Below are 15,062 nucleotides of genomic sequence, written 5' to 3'. Positions count from 1 at the left end.
ACTCCGGGGTACACCAGTCATGTCAGCTGGTGTCCACGCGAAGATGTCGGCGTTCCTTTGTAATAAGCGCTTAAGTAAGGTGCGTGTGGGATCAACAATTGTTGGGCCAATGGAGACGGCCGGTCCGGGTACTTGCCGTTGAAGGCCCATCTTTCTGGTTCGGTGATGGTTGGTTTAGCCATCTTTGGTTTGGGTTTAGATGAGACAGATGCGATGCATACATGGGGAATGCCGGTGATCATCGCTACACCCTCAGCTGTTGGCCATCCCATCATGCCGTGGACTGAGGATACCACGGCGTTGAATCTTGCCATCCCGTCTCTCCCGAAGAGAATGTCGTATGTGTGGTGTGGCTTCATCATCACGACAAAGTCCACATCTTCTGTGCGGGAGTGTTTCCCATCTGTAAGAGTGACGGGGAAAGATAGGATACCCAGGGGGGTGTTTGTGCTGCCATCAAACCCTTCCATCGAGGCGCAGATCGTTTCCAGGCGTTCCTTGTCTTCGCCATCTAGCTTGTCGAAGAACTGCCTGTACATCACCGTTGACGAGGCGCCGTTGTCAGCAAGAGTGCGAGAAGTGATGTAGTGCCCCAGCTGGCTTTTGATGACGATAGGGCCTTCTTTGCTGGGTCCTCCTGGCACTCGCGGGAAGCGCACCTCAGCTTCCTTCCACGCACATGGTTCTGGCGTTCGCCTTTTTCTTCCTCTGATGTTACCATGAACCATGTTGATGCTGATGTCAACGGGCTTTCGTCCGTTGCCTCGGTACCGGTTGTCGTTCCGTCCTCCCTTCTTGATTGATGCTACCAGGTGTGCCAGTCTTCCATCCTTGACGAATGCTTCAACAATATCCTTCAAGGATGTACACTCTTCCGTACCATGACCTTTTGTCCCGTGGAAGTCACAGGATTTGCTCTGATCCGCATTACGTCGGTGCCGGATCACTGGAGCTTTTGGCCACGGTAGCTTTTCAGTGGCAAATATCTCCGTGACGCTTTTGGTGAGTGGCGTCCACCGGTGCTTTTGGCTTGAAGGGTGTGTGTGATTTCTTCCGCCAACAAGAGGGTGAGAGCTGGATGAGGTGTCAAAGTTTACCCTTGACTGCCAGATACCTAGCTTCCTCTTTTTGTTCTGCCGGGCGATCCGGACATTATATAATAAAATGCCCAAAAAAATGCCCAAAAAAATAAAAAAATTGTTACGATAAAAAATGTGTTGTGTGAATCAACTTATCACCGCAAATTTAGTTCATAAAACTCGATTATCAAATAAATTGCATAAGATGTGCTGAAAAATAAAGTGATTTGTAGAATGAGTTTGCTGTTTACCATTGGGAGGATAAATGAGAAATGAACCGTCGAGTTACTTGAGAGTGGTAGTAACTTATATAAAGATAAGTAGTTTCACTTTGTTACCTTGCACTATGGTAAAATCGCATAAACTTCTGTCTTTTTCTATTTCTATTTCTATTTCTATTTCCATAAAAGTAAGATTATTGTTATAGTAAAAATAATAGCATTTGTATCCAGGTCGTTGCTAGTGCTATAAATAAGCCAAGTGGGTTACCGGTTTTAACTATTTGATCAATAACCAGTTTTACAGTTGGTGATCGAAGAGGAATGGGTCGGATCACGATAAATAGGAATAACCCAAATAGTATTTAATGATATAAATCTCATGCGGTCCCTTAAGGGGACAAAGGAAAAACCTATGATCTATTAATGGAATGAAAGACGTCATTATCGCAACATGCTAAGGTCGATGCTAGTGAAGGGACAATGCCGTCGTTAATGACATTAGTCCAATTCCATAACTTTATAAAATATGATAGGTAAAAAGAGGTACGTGTATGCTATCTCACTCAGCTACTCAGATTGTTAGAGAAAAGCCAATACCAATTCTCACGCTTCGCCTTTTGTAGCAAGGCTTACGGTGTTTTCATTTAGCAGGACTTGATGCTAGGATTTGCTATTTAACTCTTTGGAAAGGTGGACTCGAGGCATGGATCCACAAGTGGAGGCTGTAGAGATGGATATCGTCGACGACAGTGACTTTGAGTTTGAGCATTAAAAAAAAACAAACAAAATGGTCAATTGAAAGAGCAATAATGGCTGCAAAATGTTATTTGACCATAAAAACAGCATTCCCACAAGTTGCAAATAACATCAAAACTGAGAATTTAAAATACTTTTTTATGCAAAAAGAGCATTTTCAATAATAAAGAGCAAAACAATGCACACTTAAATATTAATTTTTCTTAAGATTTTTGCCCTTCCTCTGCAGCAGCTTCAAAAGTCTCACCGGCCACAAGCTCCGGGACATCATCGTCGTCCTCTTGTGCTGATGTGGCAGCAGCAGCACCTTCACCACCGCCTGATGCTTCCTTCTGAAACTGCTCTGCTACCAGCTTTCTCAAGCTGTCGAAGTTATCCGTTCCTGTCAAAAGTTAACCCAAATAAGTCAACTCATTCAAGTGACGTTACAAGCAGCTTATCTAACGGATCACATGACTCTATTGCCCATATTACGGATGATTAAAAGACTATCGTTAAAATTATATAATTTCTTCCGGATAAAACGATTTAGAGCATGAGCATTTGAATACACGTTAGGCAAAGTTTGACTTGGTCGATACTTTTCAGTTTTCATCCGCTATCATACAGATTCAACATGATTTGACTGGGCCCGTTTTGTTAAAAAAAAAGGATTCAAATTATAATTGTCAATAACAAAACCTGATTTTTAACGTCTCAAATGTGTCTAGGTTACAATCGGTTATGTCGGTCAAGTTAAGTTTGATCACCCTCAACACTTTTTTATTTAAATTGGTTGAATTTGAACTTTATAAATGACAACTATATTATTACTATAACAAGCTTAATTGTTTTAAAAATTCAAGCAACTTTTAACAAACTAATGACGTATAATACACCTTCTTTATAGTTAACCATTGCAAATTAAACCGCTTGACCAACCTTTTTGCTTAACCCAAATCAGGCCGTTTGTATATAAATGGTTAATTGATACCACATTTACAAAAATAAAAAATAAAAATAAATAAATAAAATTATAAACATACCAAGATGGTTATTAATAAGGCCTGGAAGAATATCCGTCAATTCTGGAAATAAAAAGAAAAAACAAAAAATACGTCAGAAAAATAAAAAATAAAAACTTAAGGAATAATTAAATAAGGGAACTCTGAGCATACTCTTGGTTTGCGGCGAACCACTAACGACCCACGTGTTGGCAGCAATAGAGGCTTGAACTGAAAAATAAGTGTTAGCATGTTACAAAAAATACTTAAACAAAAGATTTAAAAAAGTGTTATTTTGAGCACCTTTGGGATTCGAAAACTGGATGACTATATCATCCTTAAAAATGTTAACTTCCTCAATTGATGGAATTCCGTTTACTCCTATTCTTTTTAAAGTGCTCTGCAGCCTTTTGTCATCTGTGGTGGTTGTTTTATGAACAGCCTTCTTCTTCCTGCATAAAAAAAAATTAAATCACACTTCTTTCATATGTGATCATATATTGTATTGCAAGAAATATCAAGTATATAGCATGATAATAGCCATGATAATGTATTATTAATTTACATAAAATCCTATCAATACTTCATATATTATGTAATAGACCTCTTAATCATAAGGCACGTTTCAAAAAACAACATTCTTACGTGTACATGCATATAATTTTCATCCAAAACAAGTTACAAAAGCATTAAATTTCCCCGTCTTTAAAAATCAAGAACTAACAAAAAATGTAATACATTTTAAGGTTTGGGGTAAAAAACTTATCTTTGCTAGTAATTTTCATATGATCCCAACAACAATTCATTTATTATGTAATAGACCTCTTAATCATATGAAATGTTTGAAAAAACAACATTCTTACGTGTACATGCATAATCTAAGGCTCTAGCTTAAACATCAAGAACATATATCACAAAGCACAAAACAGCGAAACACACACACACACAAACAGAGATCTAAAACACTCAACCATAAAGGAAACAAACCTTCTCACGCTACCCTTCCCGCCAGTGCGAACAGCACCAGCCATTTTCATTAGCTTCTCCACATTCATCTGCCATAAACACATACATAACAACAACACAACATATTATTTCCCAATATCAAACTGGGAGGTTAAAAAACATTCAGAAATGCTAAAATAGACAACATCAACACAAACACAATGACGTAAACACAGCTGTTGTTAAGCAAATTATGCTGTATAAACTAGGGGTGTGCATGAGACCAAAAAACCAATCTGAAATCGAAAAAAACAAACTGAAACAAAAACTGACGGTCTGGTTATATGATTTTGTAAAAACCGAACTTACGATTCTGTTTTGGTTTTGCATAACATAAAGGTGTGCATGAGACCAAAAAACCAATCTAAAACACAACATATTATATAATTTTCATCTTTTATGTTAAGTAATTTTTTTTTTAATTAACAAAATGATTTAGGCCCATATTCATTATTTTTGGCCAAAAAAAAATGTGCCCCAAAATATTTAAGATCACACGTCAAAACTGAACTCAAATAAAAAACCAAACCAAACAGTTTTCAGAATATCAAAAACAGAAGTTGCGGTTTTAGCCCAAAACCAACCCAAATCGAAAACCAAAAAATACCAGAGTTTAGGTTTTATCCCAAAATCGACCGAAACCGAACTCCACCCAAATCAAATACTAAAAAAAAAACGAAATCGAACGGCTTTCAAATGATCAAAAACCGAAGTTTCTGGTTTAGCCCAAAACCGACCCAAACCAAAATGTGCATACCTATAAACTCAGAATCATCCAAATTAGAACTAAGTCAAGTCAAGTAACTTATCAAACTACAAAACCCTCATCCTTAATTCGCTAAAACCGTCATATAACAGAAACCAAAATATGATTGTAAACATCTCATATTGAATATTAGTTTCAGAACCGGCCCAAAACCGAAACCAACCCGTTTTTTAAAAATAAAAAACCAAAGTTTTGGTTTTTTGTTTGATTTTAGCCCAAACCCAATCCAAACCGATCAAAAACCGAAAAACCAAAACCTATGATTTTTTCAAAAATTCAAAAACCAAAGTTTCGGTTTTTAGTATAAAAACCGACCCAAACCGAACCGTGCACACCTATAAACTCATAATAATCAAAATCAAAGCTAATTCATCTCAATAACTTATCAAACTACCAAACCCATATCCTTAATTCGCTAAAAACCTGTTAATCTAACAACAGTAAATCAAATGATTATAAAATCTCAAATTAAATATTAATTTCAGAACAAATCAATTTACACATTAACAACACAAACCCAATGACTGTAAATATTAATTGAAGAAGTAATCGATTTACCGTTGCGTCGATTGAATGAACTGAGATAACACTTAACAGATAAACTAAACCCTAGCTTGTTTAATAGTGCTTTGCTTTTATATATACATATACATACATAATAATATATAAAGTTTTATGTTGCTACCTTGTACAGGTGTTAAAATTGCATTAATCTCCCATTCTCTTTTAGTTTGTTTAATCGGTACCGACACTGACAGTGAAATGTCCGTGGACCGTTTCAGTGTGTAAAGTTCGTTTATTTAACTAACGGACTGACATGAAGTGTTAGAATCGTGTCTTGGGTAGTTGGTTAACAGGCAAACAAGCAAGAGCACGTTCATTTTCTTTGTTCACTTACGACCGATTATGTATGTTCATTTAAGTCTGTATATGTTCTCTCGTTTACGTTTGGTCATTTTGTTCACTTAAAATATAAACAAACTATGAACGTTTTTTTTATTATTCTTAATGGAAGAACGTGAACAAGAAAACTAGTTTGTTTACATGTACGTATTCTTTCGTTTATTCGGTTTAAGGTAGACGATTGGACTCAAACAACCTACGTTCGGGTTCACTTGGTTGATTTACATGAATAGTGACATGCGTGTTACAAATAAAAAGTAAAGCAACGGTCCAAATATTAAAATTTAAAAAAGAGTGGTGGATTGTATTTATCATATACAGGGGTGTAAACGAGTTGAGCCGAGCTCGATTAGGTTTGAGCTCGGCTTGTGTGTTGTTTTTCAAAGCTTAGGTTCAGCTCAAGTTCAGCTTGTTTATTATTTATTAATTAATTTATATATACTTTTAATATTTTTATATATTTTGAGAAAAATCTTAAGCAAGCCTAAGCTTAGCTTGAGCTTATGTAGTACCTTCAATGAGCCAATGCTCGGTTGAGCAATAATATATAGAAATTTGTAAAAGGTAAAACTTACATATACACAAGACTTGTTAAGGTTCAACAAGCCCAAACAAGTTACCCATACAAGAAGACTTGGCATGGGTTCAAGCTCAAAAAAAAACATGGTTAACTTTGAGTTTTTACTGATCTAAAGTCAAGTGCCTCACTAGTAGCACAGATTGTCTGCACCCCAAATCATATAACGTGTTAATTGTTAGAAACAAATAGAGTAATTATGTAATTACATCATTGTAATTACATAATTACTCTACTTGAATATATAATTACTCTACTTGATTATCACATTTAGCGCATTTATTTCATTTGTGTTTAATATAATTCTTGTTTATCATAATACTACAAGAATTTGTTATACAGATATACCTTGGCTCAAGTTTTTAGATAGAGAAGCCCAGCCCACTAATAATAGAACATATTGACAAGCATCAAGTATGAGCGTATATAACGTATTAACGTATATAATGATTAGCTCGCTAATGAGAGACGCGTGTTTGTCCAACTCACGTAATTACCAGTTAAATATAATGGCTTAAGTTAGATGCAATGAGTAGTTAGGAGTTAGAACTAAGAAGTAAGAACGATTTTGATAACCGTGTTGTCATCTATTAACATACATCTGTTGAATTATGTTTTACATTCATGGATAATGTTACTCCATACCAAGGTGGGCTATGATCCATCCAAAACTTTCAATGCATTTTATACATGTGCATGTAATGTTACTTAAAAGATCATTTAAGATTCATTAACAATCCATTAAACGAAATTGAACATTTTATGTTCGAAACATCAACTTTTTCAGCTTTAGATAAGTCAGACATCTAATGTTCAAATTTTAGACTTTCAAATTTTATTATATATAAAGTGACAAACCTTTGATAATGACAGTGGGACATGAACCCTCGTCTCATATAAAGACAAACTTTATTCAACAATTTGTTATCGCTAGATATTCCTTAGTAGACTAAGGGATTATCATTTTGTTCCAAATATTCGTATATGTACATGTACCCAACCGATTTAGCTTATTTGGTATGAGTATTGGTACTCATTTTTGTTGATATTTGGTACAGGTATAATCGGGTACATTTGAAATTTTGTACCTGTTTGGAGTATATAAAGGGTTGATTGAGATTCTTCATATTTAATATATAAAATAAATTATTCAGTCATGTTATTATTGAACAAATACCAAACGTTTCTTCAAAATTAAATAATAAAACATTCAAGACTCAAACTAACAAACAAATCACTTAAAATCGGCGACCGAATTAGGGTTCTTCAATACTATCTTATCATTAAATCGACGGTCAATTTGGTACATGTACTAATTTGATACCCATCACGTACCTGTGAAAGTACCTGACCCAGACTAATTCAGGTTATTTGTTATGTTTCAAGATCGTCGAATATTTGGAAATAAACAAGCAAAGTGGTACAAAAACGGGTATTGTACCGAAATACCCGTATCCGTACCATACAGAAAAATTTGATACGAGTATTAGTACGTGTTTTTATTGATTATTGGTACGAGTACAATCGGGTACAAATACAAGTAAAAATACAAGTATTGTCCCACGCTCATCCTAATCCTTAGACCTCTTTCAAAACCATTTATATATATTTGATTCTAATAACATTTACTCATTAATAAAAAAATATGATTGGATGTTGTGTACGAAATTCGAATCGTGGATACCGTACATATGTCCGGTGGATATGAGTCACTCGAGTCTCAAGGACCCCAAAACAGCAACAGGTTTTACTTATAAAACTATGGTCTCCTCTTCCCAAGGCACATTAAATTTTGGAACATATTCTCACATAGTTTATAGAAAAGGATATGTCTATTGACACACCTTTTATCTATTTACACATTTTTAATATGGTCAATATTGGTTAATATGGATCATATTACTCAAAATCAAACTAACAAAATATGTTTCATATTGACCAATATAGAGCATATTGAGTGTGTATAAATAGATAAAGGGTGTGCCAATATCATGACCCAATGATAAATTTTATATTATATTTTTTTAACACAAATTTTCGTTGCTAAAAAAAGTGACTAACAAGCACGCGGTCTATAAAAACAACAGACTGAAAATACACCCGTTACAACAACCACCTACAAAAATTACAAAGAAAGACTCAACTAAAAAGAAACATCATTTTTCTCAATCTAATTCGAATACATTTTTCCTAATCTTCACCCATATATATGAAAGCCGTTTGATATCTTACTTAATTTTATTAATTGACATCCGTGTATTATTGAAAGTGTTCTCATTGAGCACATTCCATAAGCTCCAGGATGTTGTGAGAATGATCGACTGAAACACACTTTGTTTGCTTTCATGTCCATTTAAACTAAGATGAATATTCAACAAAACATTCACGTCGAATGCGTAAATCAGAGGTATACCACATCAACTAATAACATTGCCAAATGGTCGAGGCCTCATAACATGATATTAGTATATGTTCTACCGATTCTTTAGAATCTTCACATAACGGGCACCATAACATGATAAATTTTATATTATATAACATTTATGGTTAACTTTTTTAATTTAATAAGTCAGTAATATATGTTTCTTACATTTTGAATATTAATAATCTCAACTTTGTTCTTTTTTTTATCAAGGTTTGGAACCATCTCAATACAAGAGTGAGCCTTTCTGAGACGAGATATCAACCATTCATAATGATTTTATCGCTCTAGGTCTACCGATTCTGACTCACCCGGAAACACCATCAAGGAGAAAACCCACTATTGTAAGAAAATCCTCTTGAGTCAGGTTTCGAACATAAGACATTAAGATCTCAAACCTTAATCATCACCACTATGTCTCGTTGGACCTAAAGGTCAATGACAATCTCAACTTTGTTCTAACTGATGAAATTACTCAGTCACAGTTTTTATTAAAAAAAAGTTAAAAGATAATAGTGTTTTTACATAAACTATTACTCATTTTAGAGAAGAATTACTGAGAGTCTATATGCCTATATGACAGTGACGTGATAGTTACTTTTTTTTTCTAGCTTACACATAATTTTAGTATCAAATCAGGGTTTTTATTTCTTTTATCTTCTTCTTTCGTCCTTAAACAGTAGAAAACTTATTTTTCCAATGCTTTTTTCCCTAATCTTTTTTTTTCTTAAATAAAAAAGCAACACAAAAAATTAATATAATAATAAATAAAAAGCAGTGTTGATAGTATATTCTCCCTTTTCACATAATATTAATACATTTATTAATAGTTTATCAAACAAAAGATTTATTATAAATTTTATTATTAAATGTGAGACTCATTTAGAAAGAAAACAACCAACTTGGGTGGGCTATTTCACTTGCTCATGACTATTAGATGAAATGTCCAAAGTTTAAACATTGACAAATGAATGGTTTATACTTGTTATTATAAAGTAAAGTAAGAGTAGTATTTGTTATTAAAAAAAAATTTAAAAAGAAAACAAAGGTTAGATAAAAGCTAACCATCTTGAACCGATAGAAAGTGAAATAGTGGGGCCTAGATCTAACACTAACTAGCAACCACGTATATCACACCATTAGCGGTAAATAGAGGTGTAAATGAGTTTTGTCAATTTGGAGCTCGTTTAAGTTTGATTTTAATTATTTTAACTTACTAGAATTTGAGAGTGAGCTATCTTGTTTTGAGTTTTTTTTTATTTAAAATACTTGAGTTCAGCTCGTACTTAGCCTTTTAAGCTCGAGCTTGGCTGAAACTCGATTTGTTACACACACATTGTTTTATCCTTTACGTTTATATATCTAACAATATTTATCATTTGACCATAACCCAGTTAATTTTAATCATTAAATATGATAATGTGTTTTACATATAATGACAATATATGTATAATTCTAAGTAGATATTATATATATAATTTGAATCAAATATAAATGAAATTAACATGTTAATTGTGAAAATTAAATAAAATAATATATATAAAAGTAGAGTAATTATGTAATTATATCATAGAATAATTACATAATTACTCTATGTAAGTAAAGCTTGGACTCAATGCTATTTATAAAACAAACTTATTTTTTCAACTTGGGTTTCGGGCATTCGGCTCAAGCTACTTTGCATACTAATTTCCCAATCAATATGTAATAGTGTGGACACTAATATTCAATTTACAAAGTTATTATATAGTCACTTTTTCTTAACACAGCAATTTCATAAGACAACTTATTTATTGAGATTGCAACTAATTTCTTAAGACAACAATTTTAGTTTTAAAATAATGTTTTAAAATTTTGTGTATGCATCTAGACATTTAGTCACTTGTCACACATTTCTCTCTTTTATTTCTCTATTTATATTTGTATTATATCTTTGTTGTTATTAATTATACATTTATATCAGTCAATTAGTTTGTTCACATTCATGCCATCACCTTAAAAATATGACTTTCCACCTCATCTCTTTCCCCATTATTTTCTTCTTTTATCTCTCTCGCCACTTACACATGCAACAGTCTCTCTCTCTCTCTCACCGCCCATAGTTACCTCTCTACCTCCATGTCACCAATAACCTTCCACGTGGAAGGACTGGAGATACTCCACTAGTCATGTGATTGTCAATCATTATTTTTTTCATTATTTTCTTAAAACAATATTTCAAACTATATCAATATCCCAATGTGTTTTTTAAGACTAAATTTTAATCATTTATACTGATTTTAGTGAATTGGTGTTCTAGGTCTAACTCAGGGCCATCTTTGAGGCATGGCAGGGTAGTCGACGGCCACAGGCCCGACACCCTGCTAGGCCTGAAATTTTTTTTTTTTCAAAAAAAAAGTATATGTACTTTTATCAAAAATATGTGTATAATCAATGTTTCAACACAATTACATAACCACTAGCTTGGTCTAATAGTAAAGAGGTATGACATCTAACCAAAAGGTTATGAATATCTTATTTGAGACAATTTTAAGCTTATTTTATACAAAAGTTTTTTACACAACTTAAATCATAATCAAATAAGCCCATTTATAATTAAATTATTTAAACCCAATAAAATGTTTCTTTTACTTAAAGCCCAAAAAAAGTTCGTAATTGGCCCAATTTTTTTTTCGCCTTTTCGGAGTCGGCCCTGGTCTGACTCAACAAACACACCATCAATGATGAAATCCACCAAAAAAAAATAAAATAAAATATTGCATTGATTATTGGCTTGGTTTTAATATATGAAATTAGATAGGACATCATCACTAAACTTTTACACGTCTTGTCACATCTTAATTTGTCCGTTGAATTATACGTAACCCTATATTATAACGCATAAAATTTAAATCACTACAACTAGAATTTAGAAGCTAAAATAAACATTGTATTTTGTTATTTCACAACAAATGAGGTGTCAAAACCACAATGACAGAATCTATGTGCTCTCTTTGGCCTTTGTTTATCGTTCAATGTATGTTGATATTACATTGATAGTTGTTTTATCACATAACTGGTCAGGTCGGTTAAATTTTACAACACTCATAAATAATAGAAAAAATATTTATATATACAAATATATAATACAAAACAAAATACAAAAATATATATATTATGCTTTAATGTGAATTTGTAATTTAATATAATATTAAGACTTAATAAATAACTAAAGTATATCAAATCTATAGTAATAAATGACTCAAAATGAAATATAGAAAAAAATAAAATTTTATTCGAACAATTGACCATTCATCTGGTTTAACCAGTTTACCGGTTCAACCAATAACCGACTAGTTCAAGTTTAACTAGTGTAGCGGTTCAACCAATAATGGACTAGTTCAAAACTTTAAATGTAGAGAAGTTCAATAACTTAAAAGACCCATTCTATACATGGTTTCCTGTCTTGACCGTGTAAAGAGTGTAATTATTTTCTCCATGCTTGCTTAGTTGCTTTCCAACTCGCAGGAATAAATAAACTCATCATAGTTTTTAATTATACATTTTGATGTAGCTAAATAAATCCGTAAATAAACATATATAAATTTTAATCTTTTTTTTGTAGTGTTTGAGATCTTAATATAATTTTGTAAAATTTAGGTTGGTATTTAAGTAAACTTAATTTTATAAGGCCATTCACGATGGTATAGTAAAATGTGAAAACAAAAGTGACACTGCGTAGACATTACATGTGAAGTAGGTAGTTCACATTTTACACCCAAGAACATGTGCTATGGTATTGTAAAATGTGAAACAAGATGGGAGGTTAAGAAAATTCCCACCCACACCAAGCCCCTTTGCGCCAGGTCTACTTCAATTTTCCATGAAATTGTTGTTGAGGTGGCGGAGCGTCTTCATCTTTCTCATAAATCATAACTCATAACATATGGCCTAATATACAAGTTTAGTTTTAAAACTGGTCCCGATAGCTTTTAGTATGCTTTATCACTTTAATATAGGAACATTAGATCAAGTGATTTTTCATGCCAAATTAGAAAAAAAAAAGCCAATTTTAAACTAACTCCAATCCCAAATTAAGGACATTGGATTTTAATAATCTATTTAATTTTACAATTGACCGATAATAATCTAATTTGAGAATATTCTTGACACCAGTCCATCTTTTTCACTATTTATTCTCATTAGACTCCCATTAAAAAACTTAAATCCATTACATTATATCCGAATTTTAAACTGATGTGTTAGGATTTTGATTGAAAGGATGATACGGGTTGATTAATAAAAGACTTACCACAAAATAGTGCTTCAAACGACGACCGGCTTGATTAATTGAAAGTTTAAACAACCATAGACATTTTAAAATGTTGCCTATATGAGAGTAGTAATAAATTTTCACAATAAAACAATTTATATTTGAACTATAATGATATATAATTGATTGTGATTTTCATTTCATCACAAATCAATCATTCTAGTCATGATAAATCCAACTAACAAAAAGGAAAAAAAAAAGACTTTTTGAAGCGTGTAATTATAAAGCTTGTTATGCAATAAAACAATGAATGTTCTCATAAACTGTCGATTGTCGAACTAGTCATTTGCTGTCTTATCGGTCTACTTGTTAGATGGGTTTAAAAATCCAGATATGGTTATAAACAATTTAGTAATAAAATATATTGATAATTGAAGAAACACTAAGTGACCCGGCACAGATTATAGATAATCTGGGGGTTAAGTAATGTTTCCCACGAGAATGAGGTCCAACAGAGACGGTTGTTCTTCAGGGGACCTGCAAAACAAACACCGTAAGCTCGTCACTGAGAAGGGGGGGTTCCTCCTTGTGACCACCCTCCGGCGTGAGAATCAGACTAGATTGCTCTGAATATAAATGTATATTAAGAGATTGCTAGATAACTGGATAGCAGATGATCTTACCATTCCAAGATGTTGGAGTATTTATAGCCGAAGGTAGGTTTCCTAGAAGGTACAGCCGGCTGAATAGTATTCCTGTTCTACCAACAGTGGACTATGCACAGGCCATACTGGTTGGTGGGTAGGTTACGGCCAACAGTAACAAAGTCGGCTGCACTATTCCACCAACTGCAGATTATGCACGTCCCACCTACTGTGGATTGTACGCAGGCCATGCTGGTTGGTGAATAGGTTACGGCCAACAGTAACACTATTCCACCAACTGTAGGCTGCGCATGCCCCACAGTAAGGGTTGGTGAGTAGGCAGCGGCTAATAGTGAAACAGTACTAGAGGGTGCTCCTCCTCGTACTGTTGTCGGTGAGCTGTCACCCTGTGATTGGCTCATGGGCTGTTCTGGTCAGATCGTCTGTCCTATCCATACCTTGGTAAGTATAGTACAAAAGATCTTTCAGAATCATACAGACTGGCTCATTTAGGCGGGATTGTTCCCGCCTTACTCATTCCTTCATGTGACTACTGAAGTATCTAGTGTCTTGTGCGTGTAGCCCTGCTGTCTGCGGGTAGCCTTCCCTGATGGCTTGTATCCGCAACTGCGGGAACAGGCGGGGTACTTCACCATTGGGAGGCTTTCCCTGCGTGTACAGCTTGCGTACTGCGCGTAAGATTCTATGAGCATGGTGGGTCCTGCGGGAGCAGATGGCCTTTGCGCAGACGTCCCTGTTCAAGGTGAGTCTTGCGGGACCAACTGGTCTCTGCTGGGACCTACCTCTTCAAGTCCCCCCAGTCCAATGTTCTTCTCATGAATGTTTAATAAAGTGAGGTGGACTTTTGGACTTTAAGCAAGGGGTTTTGAAAAGGGTTTTTAGTTTTAAGGTTCTCCGTGGGGATTCTTCCCGCGGGTTTCCTAATGTCACTTGCAAAAATTCCTGATTTTTTTTCTTGATCTTTGGGTATGATGCGGGTAGGTATGTAACCTTCTCGCAAGTCAGGAGCGTTGAGTCTCATTTGTGTGGATTCTCCCTGAGGTTTTGGTAGTTTTAAACATAGTGATCAATTATGTTTAAACCACCAATTCCATCCTGGAGCCTCAAACAATGTAGTTCTCGACGTTCCCGCTTTGCGGGGGTGTTAATTCCGTTTCCGCAAGCATTGCCCAGAAGATCCTTCTTGGTTTCAATTCCCTGCGGAGCGCTAGGTATGTGAAGGGTTTTGCCTGAACACTGTACCCGCGCTCGTCTTACGGTTACTTTACTTTCAAGGTACCCCTGGCGTCAATTCCCTGCGGGTGCTAGGTATGTGAAGGGTTTTGCCTTAACACTGTATCCGCACCCGTCTTATAGTTACTTTGTTGCCAGGGTATTCTTGGCTTCAATTCCCTGCGGGTGCTAGGTATGTGAAGGGTTTTGCCTTAACACTG

The 15,062-nt window shown here is 34.4% G+C and overlaps 1 protein-coding gene across 1 annotated transcript; it reads right to left on the bottom strand.

Annotated features, from left to right (window-relative positions):
* Positions 1 to 2,101: 2,101 nt before the first annotated feature.
* LOC143545748 (basic transcription factor 3-like) lies at positions 2,102 to 4,132 on the bottom strand. The gene is made up of 5 exons (XM_077037575.1): positions 4,027 to 4,132; positions 3,343 to 3,491; positions 3,214 to 3,270; positions 3,082 to 3,123; positions 2,102 to 2,438 (listed from the first exon to the last, which is right to left on the bottom strand). Exons 1-5 carry the CDS (start codon positions 4,107 to 4,109, stop codon positions 2,260 to 2,262), a joined length of 510 nt encoding a protein of 169 aa, XP_076893690.1. The 5' UTR covers positions 4,110 to 4,132; the 3' UTR covers positions 2,102 to 2,259.
* Positions 4,133 to 15,062: the final 10,930 nt, after the last annotated feature.

The sequence above is a fragment of the Bidens hawaiensis genome, unplaced genomic scaffold (assembly GCF_021521415.1).
Source record: "Bidens hawaiensis isolate Kalapana, Puna unplaced genomic scaffold, B.hawaiensis_p1.1 tig00014033_1, whole genome shotgun sequence".
NCBI classification, from domain to species: domain Eukaryota; kingdom Viridiplantae; phylum Streptophyta; class Magnoliopsida; order Asterales; family Asteraceae; genus Bidens; species Bidens hawaiensis.
The sequence above is the reverse complement of the archived record's forward strand: the minus strand, read 5'-3'. Positions and strand labels throughout refer to the sequence as shown.